The following is a 24,630-nucleotide window of genomic DNA, read 5'->3' as shown; positions in this document are numbered from 1 at the left end:
TCAATCATCAGAGCGATTTGATTGATTGACAGCAAGAGTGGCGTCCAATCATGATGCATAGCAAGTCTCAAATAACGCTTTTCTCTGCGTTGTAGGCTGGGCTTACCCTGCCTAAATAATAAAAAAGACAATATGATAAAACATAGACCTCGTCGTGGACTAAAAGACCACTCACAGGGCCAGGGAGGCTCACATCACACAACATTTTCTTTGATTTATGTTTTTTGTTTACTATTTTTGATGAAGCTATGATAGCACGTTCACGCACATATGGGACCTCCATTATAAATGACATTCTTGATTATTCAATCAATTAAGGTTTTTCGTTGTATTGTTTTCCGAAATATCATGATGAAAGACTTTAAAAGCCCTTGCACCTCTTTGTGTTGTGACACTTTTATTACATGAAATTCAAGTAAGATTTCATGTAATCCAAACAGCGGGGAGATCCCCCGTTTTATTCCGACCTTCCCTTCTTTCTCACTCCCCCATCTATTCCGAACCGTTCGCATTTCCTTTCAATAAAAAACAAAACAAAAAACAAACTACCGACTATATAGGCCCTATATACCCATTGAGACAGTACCATATAATCTATTTAATGTTATTCACAATTTTCTGTTTCTGTTTACCTGCACTTTTTTCTTTCAACTTTTCCTCCTAATAAATTTTTTTTATACGAGACCTATTTGAAAAATCAGACTGCCCCTGGAGGTGGGAGCCGATGATGTCTGACTCGGTATATAGTTTGCAATATTCGAAATAGGCCAATGTGTAGTGTTCACGATCTGTCTTTAAATATAGTATTCGCTTTTAAAGACTAAAAAGCTTTGATTCCTTCGGACCATGTTAAGTCATCATTTTTTTGTGGGAGCCATTGGGGGAGCCATTCATAAACATGATAAAAGCTAAACAGTGCATCGAGTGGGGATATTATCGGATCTCTCGTAGGCCTATATAATTATGCAAAGAGGCGAGGATGTTGATATTAATAACCGATGATTAGCGAAACTTAACTATTTTACACCGATTTACCTCAAACAGGGACATTTTAAGGACTAGTTTTTATGAATTCATAAAGAGCATACATATCTCACCATAGTCATCTAATCTAGTCGAGCGCCAAGCGCTTGTTGATTTTGTTAAAATAAACACTTGAAAAACTTTCTGTCATTGTAATCATGAACATTATACGCATCTCACTAATCAAATTAATAAAGCGCTAGCTGAAAATCTGAAATTAGACCTGAAGAGGGGCATTTTAAGGCTTGTTCTTAGGAAATCACTCAGGCCATATTCACTATAACCAAATGATGCAAGCGCGAAGCGTGAGCTGAAATTTTTTGATATTTTGATATTCAGACCAGAAAAGGGGACATTTTAAGGACTGTTATTATAGGAATTCATGAAGAGCAGACATATCTCACTAATCCACTCATGCGAATGTAAATACGGACTAGAAATAATTTATAATCAGATCGACCTTAAAATGGGGCGATCACTTTAAATAGTCATGGAAAAGAAGCATATGTCACTACATAAAACAATAACTCGAAGTGCGAGGAAATATATTTGGTGTATATGGAATTGAAAACGGGATGTTTTAATAAAACAGGATTGTATATCTCATTAAACAGACATGAGCACCAGTAATGATGAACACATAGGTCCTAAGCAAATAATGTATCATAAAGTTATGAAAAATTATATCTTATGTAATACAGGATTTTCTTAGCCCCGGACTATCGCTAACCCCGTACTATCCTTAACCCCGTACTATTTTTTTCCTTTTCACACATGCCAAATTGTTATTGCTAACCCCGGGTAAGGAATGCTTGCTTTTCACACACGAAACTCGCTAACCCCGGACTAGTGGTAGCTCATTCACTCGTACCCTTTTTACACACGCTAAATTTCCTTAACCCCGTACTATAAATTGCCATTTAGCCCCACCTATAGTACGGGGTTAAGCTTAGCCCACTTTCGTTTTACACTAGCGATCTTAACCCCGTACTATCGCTCTTAGCACCGCAATTGCTGGGATAACCCTGCTTTTTTGCAGGGCCAAATAATCCCGTACTAAAGGTGGGTTAGCCCACTTTGCAAAAATGTTGTGTAAAAAGAAAGTGGGCTAAGCTTAACCCCGTACTATAGGTGGGGCTAAATGGCAATTTAGCCCCACCTATAGTACGGGGTTAAGGAAATTTTAGCGTGTGTAAAAAGGGTATAATATATATAATATAATAAATACTATAATACTGTATACAATAATTTCTTCTCCCCCGCTACGTTTCATTTCTTTCTTCCCCTTTTTCTCATTCCCCCCGTTTTTTCTTTCTTTCTTTTTTTTGGCCAGCCGATGGGGGGGGGGGGGGGGGGGGTGCACGTGCCCCCCGTAGTTACGCCCCTTCCGCCAGCCAAAATTAACAAAGGTGCCTTGATTGCATGTTGAATGATCTTCTTTCATAATCACGTGAAAAAAAAGCAACTGAAGAGCACTTTTTTAATGGAATGTGTTCATGAAAAAATTATCCATGAATGTGTTGTCATACCACTTTTTGAAAAGAATAAATTTGACCAGGTTGGTATTTTATAAAGCTGTTCGTAAGTTAAGAGCGACTTTAAGAACGACTGGTGAACCTTTCTTACGCTCTATTAAAAGAAAGACGGATCACCAGTCGTTCTTAAAGTCACTCTTTTTTTTTCCATGTGTTTTATTGAATCAACATAATAAAAAACAAACTATCAATGATTTTAACAATAATAATGATAAAAAACAACAACAAAAATAAAGCATGACATTAACGTAATGCATACAAAAAAGCAGCTTATATCCATGTAAAGATATACTGTATACATGCATATTACAACCTAATATGATGGCAGCATATAGATGTATATTAATTACGCATTATTAGTATATATCTCTATGGATGCATGGCAGTCACCTTGAACTCTTGTAAACTTCTATACGCTAAAAACGGATTTAAGACATTGTTCTTCAGACCATGACAAACACAAAGTTTAATGAACATAATTCAAATTCCCATTTTCTTAGGGCATTCCTTTTTAACAATACTATATATCAGGTTATTATTATGATTATATTCGCTCTTAAGATCAGCTTTATGAAACGGCCCCCTGAAAGCATAGAATTTAAGCACTTTGGCCAGTTTGGGGTTTCAACTTCTCAACAGAGTCGGCCCTACTAAAATAATGTAATCGGGAGCTGACATCTCTTTAGCAGGGGCGGACCCAGCTTTCGCTAATACGGGGGGGGGGGGGAATATTTTCATCTATACGTTTCCCGATCGATATTCTAAGCACTTTTTGTAACCGTGAACATTATGGGAATACGTTTATCTAAACATTATTTTATGCGAGCGCAAAACGCGAGCTGAAATTTTTTGAATTTCCGACCCAAAACTGGACATTTATTCTAAGCACTTTTTATAACCATGAACAGGATGAGTATCTTATGTATTTAATACGAGCGTGAGCGCCAAACTAAAAAAGTGTGAAACATGATTTTGGCGCCCCTGGTCAAACATCAAATTGGCGCCCCAATGGTCGAATATGTATTTAGCGCCCCTTCCTGGGTTGAACATGAATTTGGCGCCCCAGGACAAACATCAAATTGGGAGCCCCAAAGGTCGAATATGAATTTGCCCCCCAAGGTCGAACATAAATTCGGCGCCCCCTATATATATCAAACTCCAATTCGGCGCCCCCTAGGTTGAAGATCAATTCGGCGCCACTATGCAGAACTTCATTTCGGCGACCCCTATTATGTCGAACATATTTTCGGCGTCCCTATAGGTAAAACATCAATTCGGCGCCTCCCTTGGTTGAAGATCAATTCGGCGCGCGCCCCTCCGTCGGACATCAATTCGGCGTCCCCTATGTCGAACATCAATTAGGCGCCCCCTATGTCGAACATAAATTCGACACCCATATATAGCTATATCAAACTCATGCAATTCGGCGCCCCTATATGCCGAACTTCAATTCGGCGCCCCTATCTCGAACATCAATTCGGCCCCCCTTAGTAAAACATCAATTCGGCGCCCCCTATCGAACATCAATTCGGCGCCTCCCTTGGTTGAAGATCAATTCGGCACCCCTATGTCGAACTTTAATTCGGCGCCCCTAAGTAAAACATCGATTCGGCCGGCGACCCCCCATGTCGAACATAAATTCGGCGTCCCTTAGTAAAACATCAATTCGGCGCCCCCCTATATCGAACATCAATTCGGAGCCCCTATAGGTAAAACATCAATTCGGCGCCTCCCTAGGTTGAAGATCAATTCGGCGCCCCCTATGATCGAACACCAATTCGGCGCCCCTAAAGGGGTAAAACATCAATTCGGTGACCCCCATTATGTCGAACATAAATTCGGCGTCCCTTAGTAAAATATAAATTCTACGCCCCCCAATGTCGAACATAAATTCGGCGCCCCTAGGGCTAGGTAGAACATCAATTCGGCCCCACATGTCGAACATAAATTCGGCGCCTGAAATAAATACTAGTAATCAGTGTCACGGGTGCATGTGTACAAACAACGTGTACCTCTTTCAATTCTGTGTTCGAATGTCTATGTCGTAGACTGTTCCATCCGGGTATTTTCTATTGATGATGTAAGTTGCCCGTTGTGAATTTCCATCATTTCTAAAGTAAAGTCAAAAGATCGAGCCAATTCACAAAGTAAGCTGAAATTGAAAAATAAATATGCCTCGTCGACGGTTTGTTCGACTCCGATATCGTGCAGAAGATGTTGGGCGTAAGTTTCTATTGTTTTAATTACATTTTACTCTTTTAATGCAATTAAAATCGTGAGTTTTGTGGAGATGTGTTATGCGGTTCTGCGAGGGCTTTGTATGCACAAACCGCATTGCAAGCAGTAGCAAGTATGTAGTTCCTGTATGTAAAATAGCCTGTGATACCGTATGTGTGTGTGTGTACGTGTGGTGGTCGTCGAAGTGCAAAATTTGCACAATAAGATTATCGGCGGAGTGATATATTTTCTCCATTTACTAAAGCTATTTTGCGCTCCTTGTTTGAAATCCAATGTATCATATCGAAATTTATTATGTGAAGCCTTATTTGGTACCAAAATTGAAAGCGTTTGGCTAAAATCCGCGAAGGTTTAGGGAGACAAAGTCATGGAATTTTGCAACCGTCATCATCATTCATGGAATATTGAATACCGCTTTAGGCCTCATATTAACTGTTGCATTGATACACACACACACAAATTGGGCTGAGCGAGATGAAAGCAGCTAGCGTCAGGCTAGCCGATCGTCCGGCGGGGCTATTCGCTATCTGCTGTGGTCGAGTCTAGGTCTAGCCTCTAGGACTAGGTCGAGTCATGGTCAGGGCGCTTGGTTCTTGAAACTACCCAGAGGGCCAGACCTTTGACTTATTTTTATGTATCAAGTCAGAGCAGCACACAACAGACATTTAAGAAGTATCTGTATTCACACTTTTCACACAAATTATGAAAATTAATCTTTGACTTTGCTGTTACAATAAACTTATGATGGGGTGTCCAAACTTCGCGCACTTTTCAAAAATATTCATCAGGCTGATTTTTTTTCACAAAATATTCATAATTCATACAAAAAGAATTCAAGAAATAGTTACCACATTGACGGCAAGATCGTAAAGTATAAAATCATGGACGAAAATGTGAAGTAGGTCAAGGGCTTTCGCCGGTATCGCGATCTCAAAATTCTATTCCGATCGGCGAATGCGCGCTGTGCTGGAAAACCGTTCAGAAAAAGTGTGACCTAACTTCGCGGACCAAAGTTTTTGTGGAGATTTAAACAGAAACTCAAGCTGAAAAAGTAAAAAATTTATATCAGATTGATGGCAAAATGCTATAGAATCGGTTAGTACCATATTTAACTCACATTTTTGATGATTTATGCTTGCAAAATGGTGATATCGTGATGCTTGTTGAGAATATCAGATTTCTTCAAAACGGGCGCTAACGGCGACAAATTTGCCGATCTTTTGCCAATATTTTCATGAATACTGAACTCATCCTAAAGAAACTTACACCAAAGGGTAATTTTAGGTCGCTTTTCACGTTGGTGATGTCAGATTTTAAGGATATTGGCTAGTTTTTTAGATAATGACAGTCCACGAAGTATGGACACGCGCGAAGTTTGGACTCACTGCCATACATATTATTTTTCAACAGAGGTCAGAGCAGACAGAGCCAGAGGCTAGTCTGACTCTGTCCCTGAGCACCCAAAACGAAATTGAAAATTTATCTGATTTTCAAAGTATTTTAGGCCTGGCTTAAAGGACAAGGCCACCCCAAAAAAGTTGATTTTTAATAAAGAGAGAAAAGTCCTACAAGCATAACACTGAAAATTTCATCAAAATTGGATGTAGAAAGTAGGCCTATGACATTTTAAATTTTTGCTTAATTTCACAAAACAGTTTAATATTAATATGCACATCCTGGTCGGTATGCAAATGAGGAGACTGATGACATGATCATCCACTCACACACTATTTCTTTTGTATTTTATTATATATGATATATGACACATTCTAATTTTCTCTTTGTCAAGTGAAACAACAAATCCCCCTGAACATGTGGAATTAGCATTGTTTAATACTAGGTCTAGCTTGTAAGTTCAGTCGAGTTGGTCCTTATTGTCAAATCTGTAAAAAATGAAATATTGTATAGATCTAATTCAAACAATAAAAAACAAAAGAAATAGTGAGTGAAAGACATCATCATGATCATCGACTGTCTAATTTGCATATATATACGTCACTGGATTGTGCATACTGTTTTATGAAAAATAAGCCAAAATTTAAAATGTTATAACTTTCTTATTTTACACCCAATTTGGATGAAATTTTCAGCGTTATGCTAGTTTGATTTTTCTCTATTTATTCAAATCAAAATTTTTCTGGGGTGGACTTGACCTTTAAACTCGTCTCAGCTCAGGCGCGCAGGCTCAGGGAAGAAAAAATGTGATGGGGCTTTGCCTCGGGTTGATTTTGCCCCTGAAATGTTCCAAAGTCGAGCCCTGATGAATCCATATATATTCACTGCATTGAAAGGGGATGGGATTGTGCCCCATGGCAATGCAAGCCCCCTCCCCCAGATTCTGCCTACATCTATATTGTATTAAAAAAGGGGAGGGGGGTTCCCCTGTGGTTGAATTAAAATTTTCTAGCTGCTGAACTTTAAAAAGATAAAGGTTCCTGAGCCTGCATTTTGTACTTCTGAATTTGTTTATGCATGGTGTTAAAAATGTTGAATTGAATATTAACTGAAGAAAAAAAGGGAGAGAGTGCACATCCCAAGCACCGAAAATGTCCTTGTACTGGAAAGTCCTAATCATACAAAAAACTTTTTTTATGGGACTAGACATATTTAAGCAGAGAAATGCAGAATCCTTTGTTTTCAGTTGGATAGTCTGGAGGCCATCATGCTAAGAAGAAAAATTTCTTAACATAAGTTGCAGAAAAGATGAAAAAATCTTAATATCTTAATTACATGTATAGTAACATAGTGAAACACAACTAATTGTATCGTAACTAAACAACTTTTTTCTTGTTTCACTTTCAGTCAGAAATTATAAAGTTATTTATAGCATATTACATATCAAATGACACGTGAAACTATCTAGCGACAACATGAATAATACAGTTTGTTTTGTTTGAACCCAGTTTTAAACTGAGGAAACTGGACAAATATATCTCTCAATTTTCTTGGCCTCGTATTGAAGTTCTTATCATTCCTTACTTAAACATGTCACAGGATTTAAATCTACTATCTAAACATTGCCATATGCACCAATAATTAATAATTTAATAAGTCATGATTGATCATTAATTTATCACAACACCCTCAACTTTGCAAGTCCCCCCCCAGAAATTTGTGAAGACTTATTTTTTTTACTGAAAATTTTCACAAAATTCACCAAAAGGATGCACAAGATCCTTCTACTGGGTATTTCACTTTTAAAAATGCAAAAGCGCCCAAATGACGAGCTTGCATGGTCTTCGCTCCCTCACTTTCTTAGTCTTATTTTAAAATAGTGTAAAACTTTTGGCATATTGTACCATAATAAATACATCTAAGGGCATCTACAGTGCGTCTAAAAAAAACTATACACTTTTGAAATGACTGCTAAATAAAAAATATGTCACTATGGGGGAAGAGACCTATAGATATATGGAAAGCCTATAAAGTCAACTTTCATATGACACCAAAGTGTTGGAAAACTTCATGCTTGAGTGAGCACTGCCCACTTAAACAAAGGGTATTATAATTTAATAGGCTGGGCAGGAATTACACTTCCAATTTCTTTGTTTTTGAGAAGCAAGTCCCTTGGAACTTGCAAAGTTGAGGGTGTTGTGATGAATTAATGATCAATCATGACTTATTAAATTATTAATTATGAGTGAACATGAATTGCAATCTTTAGAGCAACATTTTAACTTTATCATGTGGAACTCAGCAATGTGTTCATGGGACTCGGGAGAATATGGGTGAGTTGGGACTCGAGTGGGTGGAGTAGGTTGATGGGATAAGGGTCAACAGAACATTTAGCCTCCCTCCTTCAATCATTTAATCAACAATCTCAGTGAATCAATGTGATCAATGTGATCAATCAAAAATTCAGATTTTTTCAATAAATCATCAATAAAACATTCCGGTTTTTCAATGAAATATTTCATAAATCATAATCAGTCATTTTCTTAGTAATCATTCAACAACAAAAATACTGACCCATCAACCATTGGGGAGTTGGCAGTTAACTTTTGAATACCATCCAGGAGAAAGAGAGAGAGAGGGAGATGGAGGGGGTGGGTACATGACTTGTAATTTGTAAAAGAACACAAAGAAGAAGAATGCCCTTTTTTAATAACCAAGTCTCACCCTATCTCGCACCCTTGGAACCAAAACTGGTCTCAATTGATCTAATTTAGCACAACACCCAGGTTACCTTTGCAAGTCCCAAAGGACTCGCCTTTCAAAAAACTGGAAGGCTTACTCCTGCCCACCCAAGCAAAGCCTAGTCTCTCAGGAGGGGAGAAGGGGGGGGGGGGGGCTAAATGTTCTGTTGTTCATTATTCATTATTTGATGTTTCTTTGTATTTTTATCCTATTTTGCGAAATAAAGATTGAATTGAATTGAATTGACCTTTGTCCCATCAACCATCTTCACTCATTTCACCCCCTATTCTCCTGACTCTCATGAATACACTGCTGAGATTCAAATGAAAAAGAAAAAAAAAATGCTGCACTCAAAATTGCAATTCATGTTCACTCGTGCATTAAATTTCAATTCATGAAATTTGCTCAAACAACCAAAATTGATCATGATTAATCATTACTATATCACAACACCCTCAGCTTTGCAAGTTCCAAGGGACTCGCCTCTCAAAAACTGAAAGAAATTGGAAGTCTAATTCCTGCCCAGCCTAATTTTCATACCCTTTAAGTGGGTAGTGCTCACTCAAGCGTGAATAATTTTTCAAATTTTTGGTGTCATTTGAAAGTTGACTCTATTGGCTTTCCATATATGTAGGTCTTTTCCAAAAAGGTGACCTATTTTTTGTTTGGCAGCCATTTCAAAAGTGTATAGTTTTTTTTGAGACGCACTGTATATGTCAATTTCAATTTGAAACAGCAACATGAATCATTGAAAACTCTTACAAAACACAGAACACAAACATGATCAGCTGTGCACTGTTCAGTGTCTTTGACCCTAAATAGACTGGGCTATATTACGACGCTTAAAAAAGACAAGGTGGGGGCCGATTCAGCCCCCTTATGATCACGGCCATCGATTGCGCGATTGCGAAGAAATTGGCACGCGCATTACCCATGACATAATCTACAAAACTTTAAAATCACATTCTGCGAAAAATCTCATTGCTAATAAATTATGCTAATTAAGTAAAATCAAAAGTTTGCTCTAATTAACTAAATAATGCCTCAAAAATGCTAATTTTGGGTAAACAGATTCATTATAGAAATCTGATCAAATGTACTGTACTTACAAAAATTTTAACATCACATTTTTTTTCTTATACATTTCATTGTTTTCTAAATTTCTTATGTATTTCTCTGTTTTTTATTGTTTTTTTCAATGGAAATTGTCAGGGTTTTTTATTTTGACCATAAAACAGGATGGAATTAATTGATTTCAATCAGTAAAAGGAAAAATAATGATATCCCCCCAATCAGTTATATCGGGAGGAGAGACCTGCGGGTCATAGTGATTCAGTTCGCTTTTCGCCCCCAGGCACAGGCGACGCCAAACAAATGATAATGATAATAATAACATGAATTTTGGCTAAAAACACTTTGCATTGGATTTGTACACAAATTCACGTTTTTGAGCAATTTTGGGTTTGCATGCACATGAAATGTTGCCTAATTTCGGAACCGCGTACCCGGGGGTCGCAATTTTGATATTAAAAGTTGCGCGAGACTTGAAAGTAAAAAGTCAGCGACCAATGGGGTCAAAAAAAAATTATGCGCCGGATTTATCGTGAAAAATGTGGAGGGGGGGCTGAATCAGCCTTCTTAGGGTTAATTTTCCTACTTTTGTTAGCACAGCTTTAGTTGCACAGTTTGACCCATCACAAGGAAGGTCAATTCTGGCACCTGTTTGTGTAGGCTTCCAATGCGAGAGCAATTTTAAAGATGTTCAAAACTCAATCGTGTTCAATGTGGCATTTACGATGCTGAAGGTCATAAAATCTGAGCTATATAATCCCATCTACAAGCGCATCTTTTTCGAAATTTAAATTTTCCTCTGAATCATGATTTGAAAGACATTTACTTTTACGAATGAGAAAGGAGGACATTGAACACACCCTTTGTTTTTCGATGTATGCATTTTGTATATCAAGTTTTCAATCATCATGTTGCCGTTTATATAATTTGTAAACCGACACTGAACACACCCTAAGAGGAATATCTTTGGTATATAAAAAACTGCAAGAAATTTTAATTCGAAAATAAATATATTCACTATTTTTTTTTTTATAGTAGTCAATGCTGAGGAAGATGCTCCTGCCCCAGCTGTGGTAGCACCTCCCAAAAGCCCAGGCAATGGACCGTACAAGTGTGAAATTGTCCAGTGTGCCAAGGAGTTTGCTCGGTGGAAAGACTTGAAACGGCACCAACGGAGCCACCAGTATGACAAGCTGCACCGATGTGATAAATGCCCTATGTCCTTCAATGTTGAATACAACCTAACCCTTCACAAGGCTACTCATGATGTGGAGAACTTGGAGTGTCCAGAATGCAAGAAGAAGTTCAGCCGTGTGGCAAGTCTCAAGTCACACATCATGCTTCATGCCAAAGAAGAAGTTCTCATCTGTCCAGAGTGTGGGGATGAATTTGGCCTCCAGGTAATGCACATTAGATATATTAACAGTTTATAAAAAATGTATTGGCTGTCCTTTGTCTATGTCATATACCAACTTCAATAAGGGATTAGGAAGTGTCTGGTATTGGGCTTGCTTAAAGAGGGTTTGAATGAAAAATTGCTCTGACAGATCCTGTATTTACACGGATTGACATACATGTATGTACCATCTATGCTGCCAAGGGGGCTGTTCTTCATGTGTATGTACCTATTCTGTATAGGTTTCAGTGGCAGATTCAGGTTTTCTATTGGAGGGGGGGGGGGTGTCAGCAACTTTTATTTGTCTATTGTCGTTTTCTTTAAAATGTTACTACTCCAAAAATTATTCCCATTTTCTGTAGTTTAAGAATTTGAAAAGCAAAGGGGGGGGGGGGGAGGGGATGAGGTGGCAGTAGCGACTTGGATCTGCTACCAGTTGGTCAGTCACATGTAAATGATACTGGCACTATGATTTTCAACTTGTGATGCAGTTGTTTGACTTCTGATGTTTATCTTTGAATTTGAACAGAGATCTCTGGATGAACACCTTCAAGAGCATGCTAATGAATCCAATGAACCTAAGGAACACACATGCAAGATATGCGGAGAGAAGTTCCCTATGCATTACATACTCAAAGAGCACATGAGGCAGAAGCACAAACCCAAGTTTAGGTATGTACGCTTTTAGATGTGTGCAAAAATTATGCATGTTGATTTAAAGATTAGAGGCCGTTGAGATATTCATGGGTACTTTTGGTTACTTTCTGTGTTATATCATAGATTATATAAATAACATTACAATCCCCCGCAACTCATCCGCAACAAACTGTTTTGCGTGGACTTCTGCAGGCAACTGCGTGTGAGATATGTGCAAGATTCTGTCATTGCGGGCGATCAGCGGGCGACCTGCTGTTAGCAAAAACAGTCACCCGCAAGTCACGTGCAAAGCCTGCATGGAACAATTTGACAGGGCCTTCACATTCAACTATACAAAACCGTGCAAGAATAACTTGTTAGCTGCAAACTCTGTAATGATAGCCTCATATTACAATGATTAATATCACTTTTCTTATAATCATAGCAATTGCATATTTATCTGTAATTTTTCCAGTTTGTTAAGAAGATTGATGCTAGCAACACTTGGAAAGAAAAAAAACCCCAAGTACCACATATAATAAGTGTATTATTGAATATGATTGACCTATTATACAGGGTTGTAAATGGCATATTGTTTTATACAGTGCACTGTTTGTTCATGTTTTCCTTTCACTCAATTCATATTTTTTGGTATCATATATCCATTCATTTATAATGTACACTTTCATTATTTTTGATATATTTTTTAACAGAGAAACAGTCAAATTGATAATTTTTGTTTTCTTCCCCCCTCCATTATGGATACAGATCAGCGGTTATGAACACAAAGTTTGTGAGACGCACCCCAGATAGATCAAAATTCCATCACGGCTGTACTTTCTGTGGCAAGTCTTTTAATAAACCTAGTCAGCTGGAGCGTCATATTCGTATTCATACAGGTGAGGTTCATTTTTTTTTGGGGGGGGGTTCTAATTGTCTTGGTCAGTAACATTAACATTACTGTAATCTTTGTATCAGAAAAGTTGTAAGGAAAATAAAGCCAAGGAGATTTTTATGCCAGAACTTGAACTTGGCTTTAATTTCCTTCATGATCTTAATGGGAAAGAAACCATAGTGTATGCGTGAAGTATGAATTGCAAAAATATTTTGAATTGTTAGATAAGTGAATCATATGTTTAGATAAACTTTGGTAGGCCTACTGGTAACAACACTTACAGAAAATAAAATGTTCACAGAATTGAACTAAACTTACGCAGAATTATATAAAACTATTATCTGCTAGCCGATTTTTCAGATAAATGTATAATTACAGAGTAATGAGCAAATGATTATCAGAAAAATTACTGAAAACGATTGTCCATTTCTAGTATGCCTAAATTATTTCAATTAAAGTTTGTCATCCTTTAATTGAAATAAACATTTTGGTGTGTGATAAACACTTAGGGATTGATTCCAACCATTTCCTATCCAAATTAGATTATCCAAATTAGAACTTGAACTTGGCTTTAATTTCCTTCATGATCTTAATAGGAAAGAAACCATAGTATATGCGTTTGTATATTGAAATGAATAACTTACATATGCCTTCTGGTGTTAATAGTTGACAAGTTACTATGTGGCTGTCTTTATTATTTGATTCTGTGACTAAAATGAACTTACTGAAGGGTCTAGTTTGTCTGCAATGGTTGTGTCAATATCTTTCAGTCTTTAATTTGCATTTATGCTATTGCTTATTTACAGGTGAAAAGCCGTATAAGTGCCCACAGTGTGATAAAGCATTTAACCAAAATGGAGCTCTGCAAGTACACTTGACAAAGCACACTGGAACCAAACCACATTCATGTGAATTCTGCGGTCAGAAGTTTGCTCAGCGTGGGAATTTGAGAGCTCATATTGTAAGGGTCCATGAGATTAACAGCGAGTTGGAGCAGAGGTACGAGTGTCCACAGTGCTGCTGTAACTTTCGTAAAATGAGCAGCTTGAATGCTCATATCAGTCGCTTTCACAACAGCGATGAGGCATCAAGTCCCTTGCTGTCACTCAAGGCAGCGCTTTCAGCTATTCAGGAAGGAGCAGATTGGTTAGACAGTAGTGTGGATATTCCAGCATTAGCTGGTGCCCTGGAGCAACTGATCAACATGGTAGAGGAGAATTCGGGAGAAGGGGATCCACTGGATAGGATTCAGGAAATCATATCTGGTAATACAATCAATACAGACATCTTACAACAGGCACTGGACAATAGTGGTGTAACAAGCAATGTGGTTGAAGGACAGACTGAAACTCCTGCTCCTACTATCTCTAACACTCATGTGGCTCCAGCTGTTCCAGATCTACCCACTGATACACCTCCTGCTCCTGCCACAGCACCGACGGTATCAACGGAGGCCACTGTAGCACCAGCTAATAACCAGCTTAACCAGTTATTCTCCTTTGTCGCAGATATTCTTCAGAGGCGAGTAATGGTAAAGAGAAGTGCACCAACTGGAATACGGCTCCATACCTGTAATTACTGTCCAAAAACCTTCAAGAAACCCAGTGACCTTGTGCGTCATGTCCGCATTCACACAAATGAGAAACCTTACAGTTGTACCCAGTGTGACAAGACATTCACTGTCAAGAGTACCTTGATGAGCCACATGAAGACACATGCAGGAGTCAAGGAGTATAAGTGCAATGTTTGTTTTAAAATGTTTGCAACACACGGAAGTCTGAAAATCCACCTGAGGTTGCATACCGGAGCCAAACCATTTGATTGCCAACATTGTGATAGGAAGTTTAGAACGACTGGACAACGCAAAGTGCACATGCTGTCTCACTTCAAGGAAAATAGTGAAAAGAAAAGTAGATCAGCCCAGGCCCGTGCAAAGAAAATCCCAGACCTAGACCTGCCAGACATACCACTCCAAGAACCTATATTGATAACAGATACTGGTTTGATTCAGCAGCCACCTAGAAACAGCAATATGTTCAATAATTATCTATCAGATGGGCTACCGCAAAATACCACTTCTGATAGGCCTTATCAATGTTCATTCTGCCACAAGTGTTTCAAGAAATCCAGCCATTTGAAGCAGCATGTCCGGTCACACACTGGAGAAAGACCTTACCAATGTATGACGTGTATGAGATCATTCATATCTTCAGGAGTTTTAAAAGCTCATGAGAGAACACATATTGGCGTGAAGTCCTATAAATGTCTTATTTGTGATTGTCTCTTTACTACCAACGGCAGCTTGAAACGTCATATGTCAACTCACACAGATGTACGTCCATTTATGTGCCCATATTGTCAGAAGACATTCAAGACCTCTGTCAATTGTAAGAAACACATGAAGATGCATAAGCGAGAATTAGCTCTTCAGGCCAAACAACAGGAGAATATGGACCAGGATTCAAACCATGTTCAGGAGATTCAAATTATTGCAGAGCAAGCAAGTAACCTAGCTGAGCACTTAGCAATAGAACAGGCATCAAACTCCATTCTTGCTTTGGCACAAGGTCAGCTTACTGTTGGTCAAGATGGACTCCATGCAGCAAATGCTCTTAATGAAACAAGTCTTGCTTCTCAAGCTTTAGCGCAGCAAAACCTTGCCCAGAGTAACCTGCTTGCCGAAGGATTGACCCCTGAAGCTCTTGCTCAGTCTAGCCTAGCTCAGAATTATGTAAACGCCTTCAATCAGCAAACATTGGAAAGTCTCACAAATAGTCAAGGTGATATCACTGCTGAAAGTCAGATTAGTCTCCAAACACAACAAATTCAACAACAGTTGGAGGCAATTACAGGTCAATCTGCTTCCTTGTTCTCTCAGACAGCAAATATCCAACCGGTCCAAGAGGAACTGCCTCCACCGCCACCACCTCCGCCAGAAGCCAACCGCTTGCCTGCCAATAATCCGTCATCTATGTTTGGGTCTAATGAAGGAGAAAAGAAGATGTATCCCTGCCACATGTGCGAAAAAAGTTTCAAAAAATCCAGTCATTTGAAACAGCATATTCGTTCACATACAGGAGAAAAGCCTTGTAAATGCGATACTTGTGGCAGGTCTTTTGTTTCTGCCAGTACACTGAGAAATCATTATAGAACTCATACAGGTATCAAGAGCTTCAAATGCAACATTTGTAACACTTCATTTACAACGAATGGCTCCCTTGTAAGACACATGAATATCCATACTGACCAGCGACCCCACACTTGCCAGCAGTGTGGAGAGGCATTCCGTAAACAACTGGACCTAAAGAGGCACTTGAAAGACCATGCAACTGAGAGTGATGATGGCGAGCAACTTGAAGATGGCAAACGTCCAAGGAACGTAATCAGGTTTAACGAAGAAGAGGCTCAGCAAATTGCAAAGAAACCACTGGCCAGAAATGCATCCACATCTGAGCGAATACTAGTCCAAATGGTGAATGATAAGAACCGCGTCAGTGAGGTCTTATCCAAGGAAGATGATATCAATAGGAGACCACTGTTTGCTAATAAATGCTCACATTGTTCAAAGTCTTTCAAAAAACCCTGTGATCTTGTTAGACATGAAAGAACACATACTGGGGAGAAGCCATTTAAATGCACAGAATGCGACCGTTCTTTTGCTGTGAAGTCAACGCTAGTGTGTCACTTAAGAACCCATAAAGGTGGTAAGCAGGAGACATGCCACATATGTAAAACAACATTTGCAACAGTCGGGAGCTTGAAGGTTCACATGCGGCTACATACTGGTGCCAAGCCATTTAAATGTCCACACTGTGATGAACAATTCAGGACATCTGGTTCTCGAAAGCAACATATTGAAAATCACTTCAAGCCAGCAACAGCAAGGAAACGTAAGGCTTCACAGAAAGTTGCCACTAACAAGGAGAATTCAATTGTGGAACAGGTTATAGTTGAGACGACTCATGCAGAAGTTGTACAGCAAGGATCCGAGGATATTCAGGTTACCCACGTGCCAGTTCCAGTTGCTTCTGATCAGCCTGTGTTGCAAACGATCCCAGCACACCAACTTCATATAGGTAACCAGCCTCAGACCATCGCAATGAGCAATGCAGAAAACGGGACTGAAAATTCTGCAACTGTTTTGACTGGTTTAGAGTTACAGCTAACAGGAACAAACTTGGGTCAAAATGTTCAAATTCAAGGGTTGGATGCAAATAACATTACTGTCCAAATTGATCCAACACTCCTTCAGCAAATTCAGCAGCTGCAGCAGCACAATGCCATCACACTGCAGACTGGAGATCTTAATTTAGGACAGGCTAGTTTGCAACTTTCCCAGCCAGATCTTTCAAGTCTAATTGGTAACCAGGAAGTCAATTTATCTCAGAACATACATGGCACTATTGACCCTCAAACTGGACTCCTTGTACAGATGGAACCATCAGCTCTACAGCAGGTTCCACATATGATAAGGATTGATACTGGTGTAACTAATCAACAGCAAACCATCCATGTTCAGACAACATCTGCTCCAAACACCAGCCATGATCAAGCACAAGTAGTTGTCCAAAATTCAGGTATTCAGAACATCATCCCATCCCTCCAGAACCAATCCTTTATTCCAAGTTCCTCAGGAATGGCAACGCAAGTTGTGGCTCCCCCAAATACAGTGGCCCCATTCCTGCAAGGTTCTGATGTTCAGATGAATATTCCAGATAGCCTTGCTCAGAACGTTTCTCATGATGAGCCGGTCATGACCAATAAACTGTACACTATCCATACAAGTGAAAGGGGTACACATTTGGTGCAGACAGACACACCTACTTCACAGCCAGACATGTCCAACCTTGGTCAGTCATTCCAACTCTCGTTATCAGGAGACCAGCTGTCATTACAACCCAATATCCTTCTTCAACAACCAAACATTCAGAACCCTGTAGAATATACACCAACATCCAGCATTGCTCATTCCCAAGATCAAATAACAATATCAAGTGAGGGACTCGGAGAGTCAGACTCGACAGGGACAGTTACCGTGAACGTGGTTGATTTTGCCAATCTAGCGTCGCATGAGAATGTTGAAACAACTGCAACAACTTCAGATGCTGTTCCTGTGCAAGAAGAGGAGGAAAGTGGAGAAGAGGATGATGATGATGATGGAGATGATGATGAAGAGGAGATGGAAGAGGATAGTGAAGAAGAGATTTATGTGACAGAAGGAAACATTCAAAGTAAGGAGTCTTTGGTAGGAGGTCATCATGTATTGAGAGAAAAGCCAACCATGTCTGCCAAGGATGCTGCAGCTGCTATTGGATCTCTCTATCCTTGTTCAGTGGATGGTTGCAATGAGGCAAGTCTGTATAATTATTCAAATTTGGGGAAATATCATTTTGTTGTTGATTTTTTAAGATTGAGTACATTGTACATTCAGGATCTTTTGATGCAGCTATGTTTGATAAGCAATCCATTAAGAGATCAATCAGTCAACAAATATTTTTGCTATTGTTATTATTACATTTCTTGTTAGAGGACAAGTCCACCCCAACGAAAAATTGATTTGAATAAAAAGAGAAAAATCCAACAAGCCCAGTACTGAAAATTGCATCAAAATCGGATGTAGAATAAGAAAGTTATGACTTTTTAAAGTTTCGCTTAATTTCACAAAACGGTTATATGCACAGCCTGGTTGGTATGCAAATGAGGAGAGTGATGACGTCATCCACTCACTATTTCTTTTGTATTTTATTATATGAAATAGGAAATATTCTAATTATCTCCTATTTGTCAAGTGAAACAGTGATTAATTCCTCCCTGAATATGTGGAATTAGCATTGTTTAATACTATATGATTCAGTAAAGTCAGTCCCTATGGTCAAATCTGTAAAATATGAAATATTGTATAATTCAAACAATAAAAAACAAAAGAAATAGTGAGTGATGGACATCATCGACTGACTCATTTGCATGTCACTGAGTTGTGCATATCACTGTTTTGTGAAAAATAAGCGAAACTTTAAAATGCCATTAACTTTCTTATTTTACATCCGATTTTGATGAAATTTTCAGTGTCATGCTAGTTTGATTTTACTCTATTTATTCAAATCAACATTTTGCTGGGGTGGACTTGACCTTTAATTATAGCATTTGATGAAATTACATAACAATCCAGAAAACAAATAAAGAATAGATAATGCATGAGGGATTAAATTAACCACTGGAATTGTTAATTTGATATCTGTAGCAATAAGCATTCTTCTCCATTTCCAGTGGTTATAAAACAGAGTGATCTTATATTATTTTGCACATTGTGCAAGGATGTGATATTTCATGACCAATCAATGCAATCTGCTACTATGTCCATTTAGCAGTAGGATACAAATGCTTGTTGAAGCCAAAGGAAATTAATTCATCTCTCAATTTGAAAAGTTGCATTTTATTGTCAAAGAGGAAATGTGATTTCCATTTCAAATGTATGTATTTTTGAGAACTGTTACACATTCTCGAAAGCTTTTTACTATTTACTACCTGCATTTGACTGTGAATTATTATTTTTAATCTTCAAACAGCTCTTCACTAAAATGCAACAGCTCAGCCAACACCAACAGCAGAAGCACAAGTCCTTGCGGCCTCATTCCTGTAAAGTCTGTGGCAAGTCTTTCAAACGTCCAGGTCACCTGAGAGATCACATGACTACTCATGATTCCGAACGGAAAAAGAAGAAGGAAGCCAAGAAGACGAGTAGCACCCATGCATGTAGCAGGTGTGGAAAGGAATTTGGGAAGCCCAGTCAACTTGAAAGGCATCTCAGAACACATACAGGTTTGTGGTAGCTGCTCTTTATCAGTGAAAATATCTCTTAACTATTTTGTTTTTTATTTTACATATTTTATGCAGATGTTATTTCTCTTTTGGTTTTCCCTAATAGTCAGCTTTGCTTATTTCCAGCTTATAATATCACCAGCGACAGCCTCTTGTGGTAAAGACAGCTTTGACCAGTTGGATGTCCTGAGGCATCTATTTAGGTTGATTTGTGAGAAAACAGTTGAGCATTGAATCACTAAAAGCCTGGTAAATTTCTCATCATACCTGTATGGATCCAGTTTGAAGCGTCCATCACTTTGTTGCGACAAATATTAAACTATAAATGAGGAGAGTTTCTTTTTGGTTGTGATATTGGTAACGTGCTATTTTATCCGTCATTTCTGTTGTTTGTTTCAGGTGAGAAACCATACTCGTGTCCTGAATGTCACAAGTCCTTCAGTCAGAAGAATTCACTTCAGATTCACATGAACGTCCACACCAGAGAGCGTCCTTTCAAATGCCCATATTGTGATCAGTCCTTTTCCCAAAAAGGTAAGTGAAGATTTTGTTTCCAAAACCTTAAACACTTCAAGACTGTCTTCCCTCATTTTATGTATTAAGAGCATTTTAAGGATGCTTTGAATTTTTGGTTTTACTTTCTGCCTGAAACTTTATAACAGAGAAAGTACTTTGATGATGGTGATGATGATAATGGGCATCTTTAGTGCACTCTCCACCACACTGTACCTTAATGATAGAGAATACATTATTGTTATTGCAAGATTAATCCATTAAAACTATTTTGTTTGCCATGGGGCAAATTATAATTTCAATTTATCACACTGAAGATCACTATAAGTTCATTATTCATAATTGAAATTGAATTCTGTCCCCAAAACAATCTTCTGGCAATTTTTCAAAGGTAATGTCAAATCTTTGTTGTCTAAAGAGCCACTATATTGCTTATACTTTTTCTTAAAGGTAATCTAAAGACCCACCTTATGAGAGCACACAAGCTCTCAACGGATGCTGTTATTCAGCTTGGTAATGCTGTTAGTGGGACAACCAACCAAGAAGACCTAGATATATTAAGACTCTTTTCGGCATAGTAGATGAGTCTCGTAGACGCTCATCTCGTGGGATGCCAACCGAAGAAGATACAGATATAGAAAGATTCTTCTCAGTATAGTGTGATGTCATCGCATCGACTTTCAGCCAGTGGGACACCAAACTAAGAAGACCTAGATATATTTATGACTCTTCTCAGCATAGTGTGATGTAGACACATCTCATGGACTCCCATCCAGTTTGACAAAGTAACACCCAAGAAGATCTAGAAATAGAAAGACTCTTCTCAGCATAGGAGACTCGTCTCCTAGACTCAAAGTGTTCTGTCTAATAGTGCAGTAAAGTATGTTCTTTTGGCTCAGGACTAATAAAGATTCTCCTCTGTTACACTGTATTCTCATATCATGGCTTTCCATGATATACTTTTGACCATGTAATAACATCTAAAGACTATTATCACTCAGACAAATCCCACCATCGTTCTACCCATCCATGTGGAGTAACTGGCATCAGTTGTCAACAGAATTTTAGATCCACCCACACTACATGATCACACTGTAGGTTATGAAATATATGGCATTTGGCATGAAATATGAAAGTCTAAACAAGTATCTTTTAGGCTTGAAATGTATACAGGATTACTGAAATTGAAATTTATGAAAGTCTAAACAAGTAAAATATCTTCTTTAAGGCTTGAAATATATACGGGATTACTGAAATTGAAATTTTGTTCGGGTGGAAACTTGTTTTGATGGATGGCATTAAAAAAGATTAATCGCTCAGTTGCCATGATTTCTACAAGGAGGCTTGCAATAACCAATTTATGTTTCCAAGTACATGTTACTCTTCATTCCTTTGCTCAGTATGATATAGGTTGTCCACAGTTGGAATGGAGGTGATGAAGGGATGGAAATTGGTTGGCTCACGTACGTACAATTAAAAACAAAAGACATAAGGGTGCAAGTACAAGTAAAAATTGGAGTCACTTTGACCATACTCAGCATAATGGACTCGATAGGAATCCATATCATGCTGATGATATGTAATGCAACCTGTGAGTTTCCATGGAGTCTGATCTGGTAACCGTTTCTAAGAAGTATGCCAATTGTGTGGCAGGCTTCAAACTAGATTCAGAGATAATCACATCTTAAAAACATCCCTTTTTGAAAATGTAATTTGAAGGTCCACTGTATGAAATTCCGGGAAAGTATTCAGAGTCTAGATTTTTGTTTCTTGTGTAATTTCATGAATCCTTCATTGATGATTTTAATCAATAAAATGAATAGGCATGTGAAAATAGGGGTACAGAAAGGCATACTTTGTAAAAAGTAAAATTTGTTTAGGCATGCATTTATGCTTTTACAGTAATGTGTCTTGTATTTCTTTTGCTTATCATTTTTGTCGGTTTTCATGAAGTATGAAGGAGTACACTATGGACGGGGCAAACACTGATAACGGGGCTCAGTAGCCAATCAGAATCAAGGATTTCATGGCAATAATGTAAGGATAATGGCAACATTACCGTACTTATGTACTCTATGTAATAGCCCCTGGTCTTTTTATCTTTTGAGTTTGGAATAAGAACAGAAATCATGTTTCAGTTTGAATAAGGTTTTGACAGAAATGGAGAAAAATCACCCTAATCAATCTCACTGAACCACAAAAAAAAATGTTTGATATAAAGACAAGTTCAACTTAAGAGATGTCATTTGCACAAGATTTTCTTAAATCGGACAAAATGTTTGCTTTGACTTGGCGATTGCAGACTTTCAGGAAATTGACTCCCGAATATGTGACTGTATTCCATATTATGTGCAGTGTAGGTGCTCTTTCCACTTCCATTTGGCGATATGTTTGATATTATAATGATGTCTGCGGGATGTTGGTTGTGCGCATAAATGCATGTCTAATGATAATAGTAATGGTGACTAAATGTCATCAGTGGCAGTAACAATGGATATTAATTCTACATCTTACCTAAAATTCAAATTTTCTTAATTTTCCTCAATTGAATGAACTTTTTAACTTTGGCTGAAGACACCTTCCTTGATTAATTTGTGAATGCAGAATAATTTTTTCTCATGTTTGCGGATGACTCCATACATCTTCTAAGGATTATTTATTTATTATTAACAAGCTTGGCTTATCTAGATGAAGGGTCATGTAAGTTATTGCTGGTGCCATAATTAGAGCACAAATTAGGTTTGAAAGATATATTTGAAATAAAGAATTATGTTTAAGTTTTTAATATATGCTGCCAATGTTTTATACAGTTTACATTTATATGATAAACTGAATTATTATTACACAAAAATTTGGTATAAAAAATTAAAATGTTTTCTTCTCTAATAAGTCTAATAAACTTTATTTATGAGTGTCTCTTTGCATTCCAATATAGGATGTGACTTAGATGACGGCTTAACCCTAAATAGACTGGGCTATTTTGATGCCTAAGACGACTGGGGGGAGGGGGGCTGATTCAGCCCGTTATGATCTTGGCCATTCATTGCACAATCGCGACGAAAATTTGCACGTGCATTACCCATGGCATAATCTACCTAATGGTAAGATCAAATTCTGGGAAATATCTAATTTCTAATTATTTGCTCTAATTAACTGAATAATGCCAATAAAATGCTAATTTATGATTCACAGACATTTTAAAGGATCCTGATCAAATGTACTTCAAAACATTTCAATATCACATTTATGTCTTATTGTTTTCTGAATTTCTTGGTTTTTTTTTCAATGGAAATTGTTGGGTACTTTATTTTGACCATAAACAAGATTAAATTAAATGATTTTAATCAGTAAACGGAAAAAATAATATTACATTTATGAATTTCGGTTAAAAAAAAAATTTTGCATTGGATTTGTACATGAGTTCACGTTTTCGAGCAATTTTGGGTCTGCATGAAGTTATAAAAAATGTTGCATAATTTCGGATCCATGTACTTTGGGGTCGCAATTTTGGTCTCAAAAGTTGCGCGAGACTTGAAAGTAAAAAGTCATTGAGCGACGTAAAAAAAATGTGCGCGGCAGATTTATCGCAAAAAGATGTCGAGGGGGGGGGGGGCTGATTCAGCCCCCGTCAACATTAGGGTTAAAGGTCACGTCCACCTCAGAAAATATCAATGAAGAAAAATGAAAAAGTATAATGCTGAAAATTTCATCAAAATCGGATGTAAAATAAGACATTTCTGACCTTTGGAAGTTTCACTTGTTTTCACAATACAGTTCTATGCATATCACCATGATATGCAAATGAGAGAGTTGATGATGTCCCTCACTATTTCCTTAGTTTTTTTATTGTTTAAATTATTATTTCAATTATTACAGATTTGACAATAATGACCAACTTAAATGAACCACAAACTGTCAAAACAATGATAATTCCACATGTTCAGGGAGGAAGTATTTATTATTTCATATATTGCAACACGAAAGGAATAGTGAGTGGGTGATGTCATCAGTCCACTCATTTGCATATTGAACAGGATGTGCAAATACTGTTGTGTGACATTATAAAATGTCATGCTTGTTGGATTTTCTTTTTTATTCAAATCAACTTTTTGATGGGGTGGACTTGTCCTTTAAAAAATTGGCTACATGTAATATGTATAATCAACCCTTTGTACACATAAATATGTTTTTCTATGGCCTCAAAAAAGTTGGTTAAGCCTTAATTTAGGCTTGAGCCAGAAAGTGGCATTTCTGATAACATACCCCACCCTCAAATCAACTTAAGTTCAACCTAGCAATAAAAACTAAGTCTACATAAACTACGGTTTCAAGTGAATGCTCATTGTGACTTTGTTTTCAAATTCCTG

General features: G+C 37.8%; 1 protein-coding gene across 1 annotated transcript; it reads left to right on the top strand.

Moving 5' to 3' along the window:
- The first annotated feature begins 4,535 nt into the window (after positions 1–4,535).
- LOC135157633 (zinc finger protein 236-like) lies at positions 4,536–23,050 on the top strand. The gene is made up of 8 exons (XM_064113984.1): positions 4,536–4,781; positions 11,040–11,404; positions 11,930–12,072; positions 12,805–12,935; positions 13,738–18,281; positions 19,498–19,750; positions 20,150–20,284; positions 20,714–23,050. The coding sequence occupies exons 1-8, from the start codon at positions 4,730–4,732 to the stop codon at positions 20,839–20,841; spliced, it is 5,751 nt and encodes a 1,916-aa protein (XP_063970054.1). The 5' UTR covers positions 4,536–4,729; the 3' UTR covers positions 20,842–23,050.
- The last annotated feature ends 1,580 nt before the right edge of the window (positions 23,051–24,630 follow it).

Source organism: Lytechinus pictus, chromosome 2, assembly GCF_037042905.1.
Source record: "Lytechinus pictus isolate F3 Inbred chromosome 2, Lp3.0, whole genome shotgun sequence".
In the NCBI taxonomy this organism is placed as follows: domain Eukaryota; kingdom Metazoa; phylum Echinodermata; class Echinoidea; order Temnopleuroida; family Toxopneustidae; genus Lytechinus; species Lytechinus pictus.
This window is presented reverse-complemented; position numbering and strand designations above follow the sequence as displayed.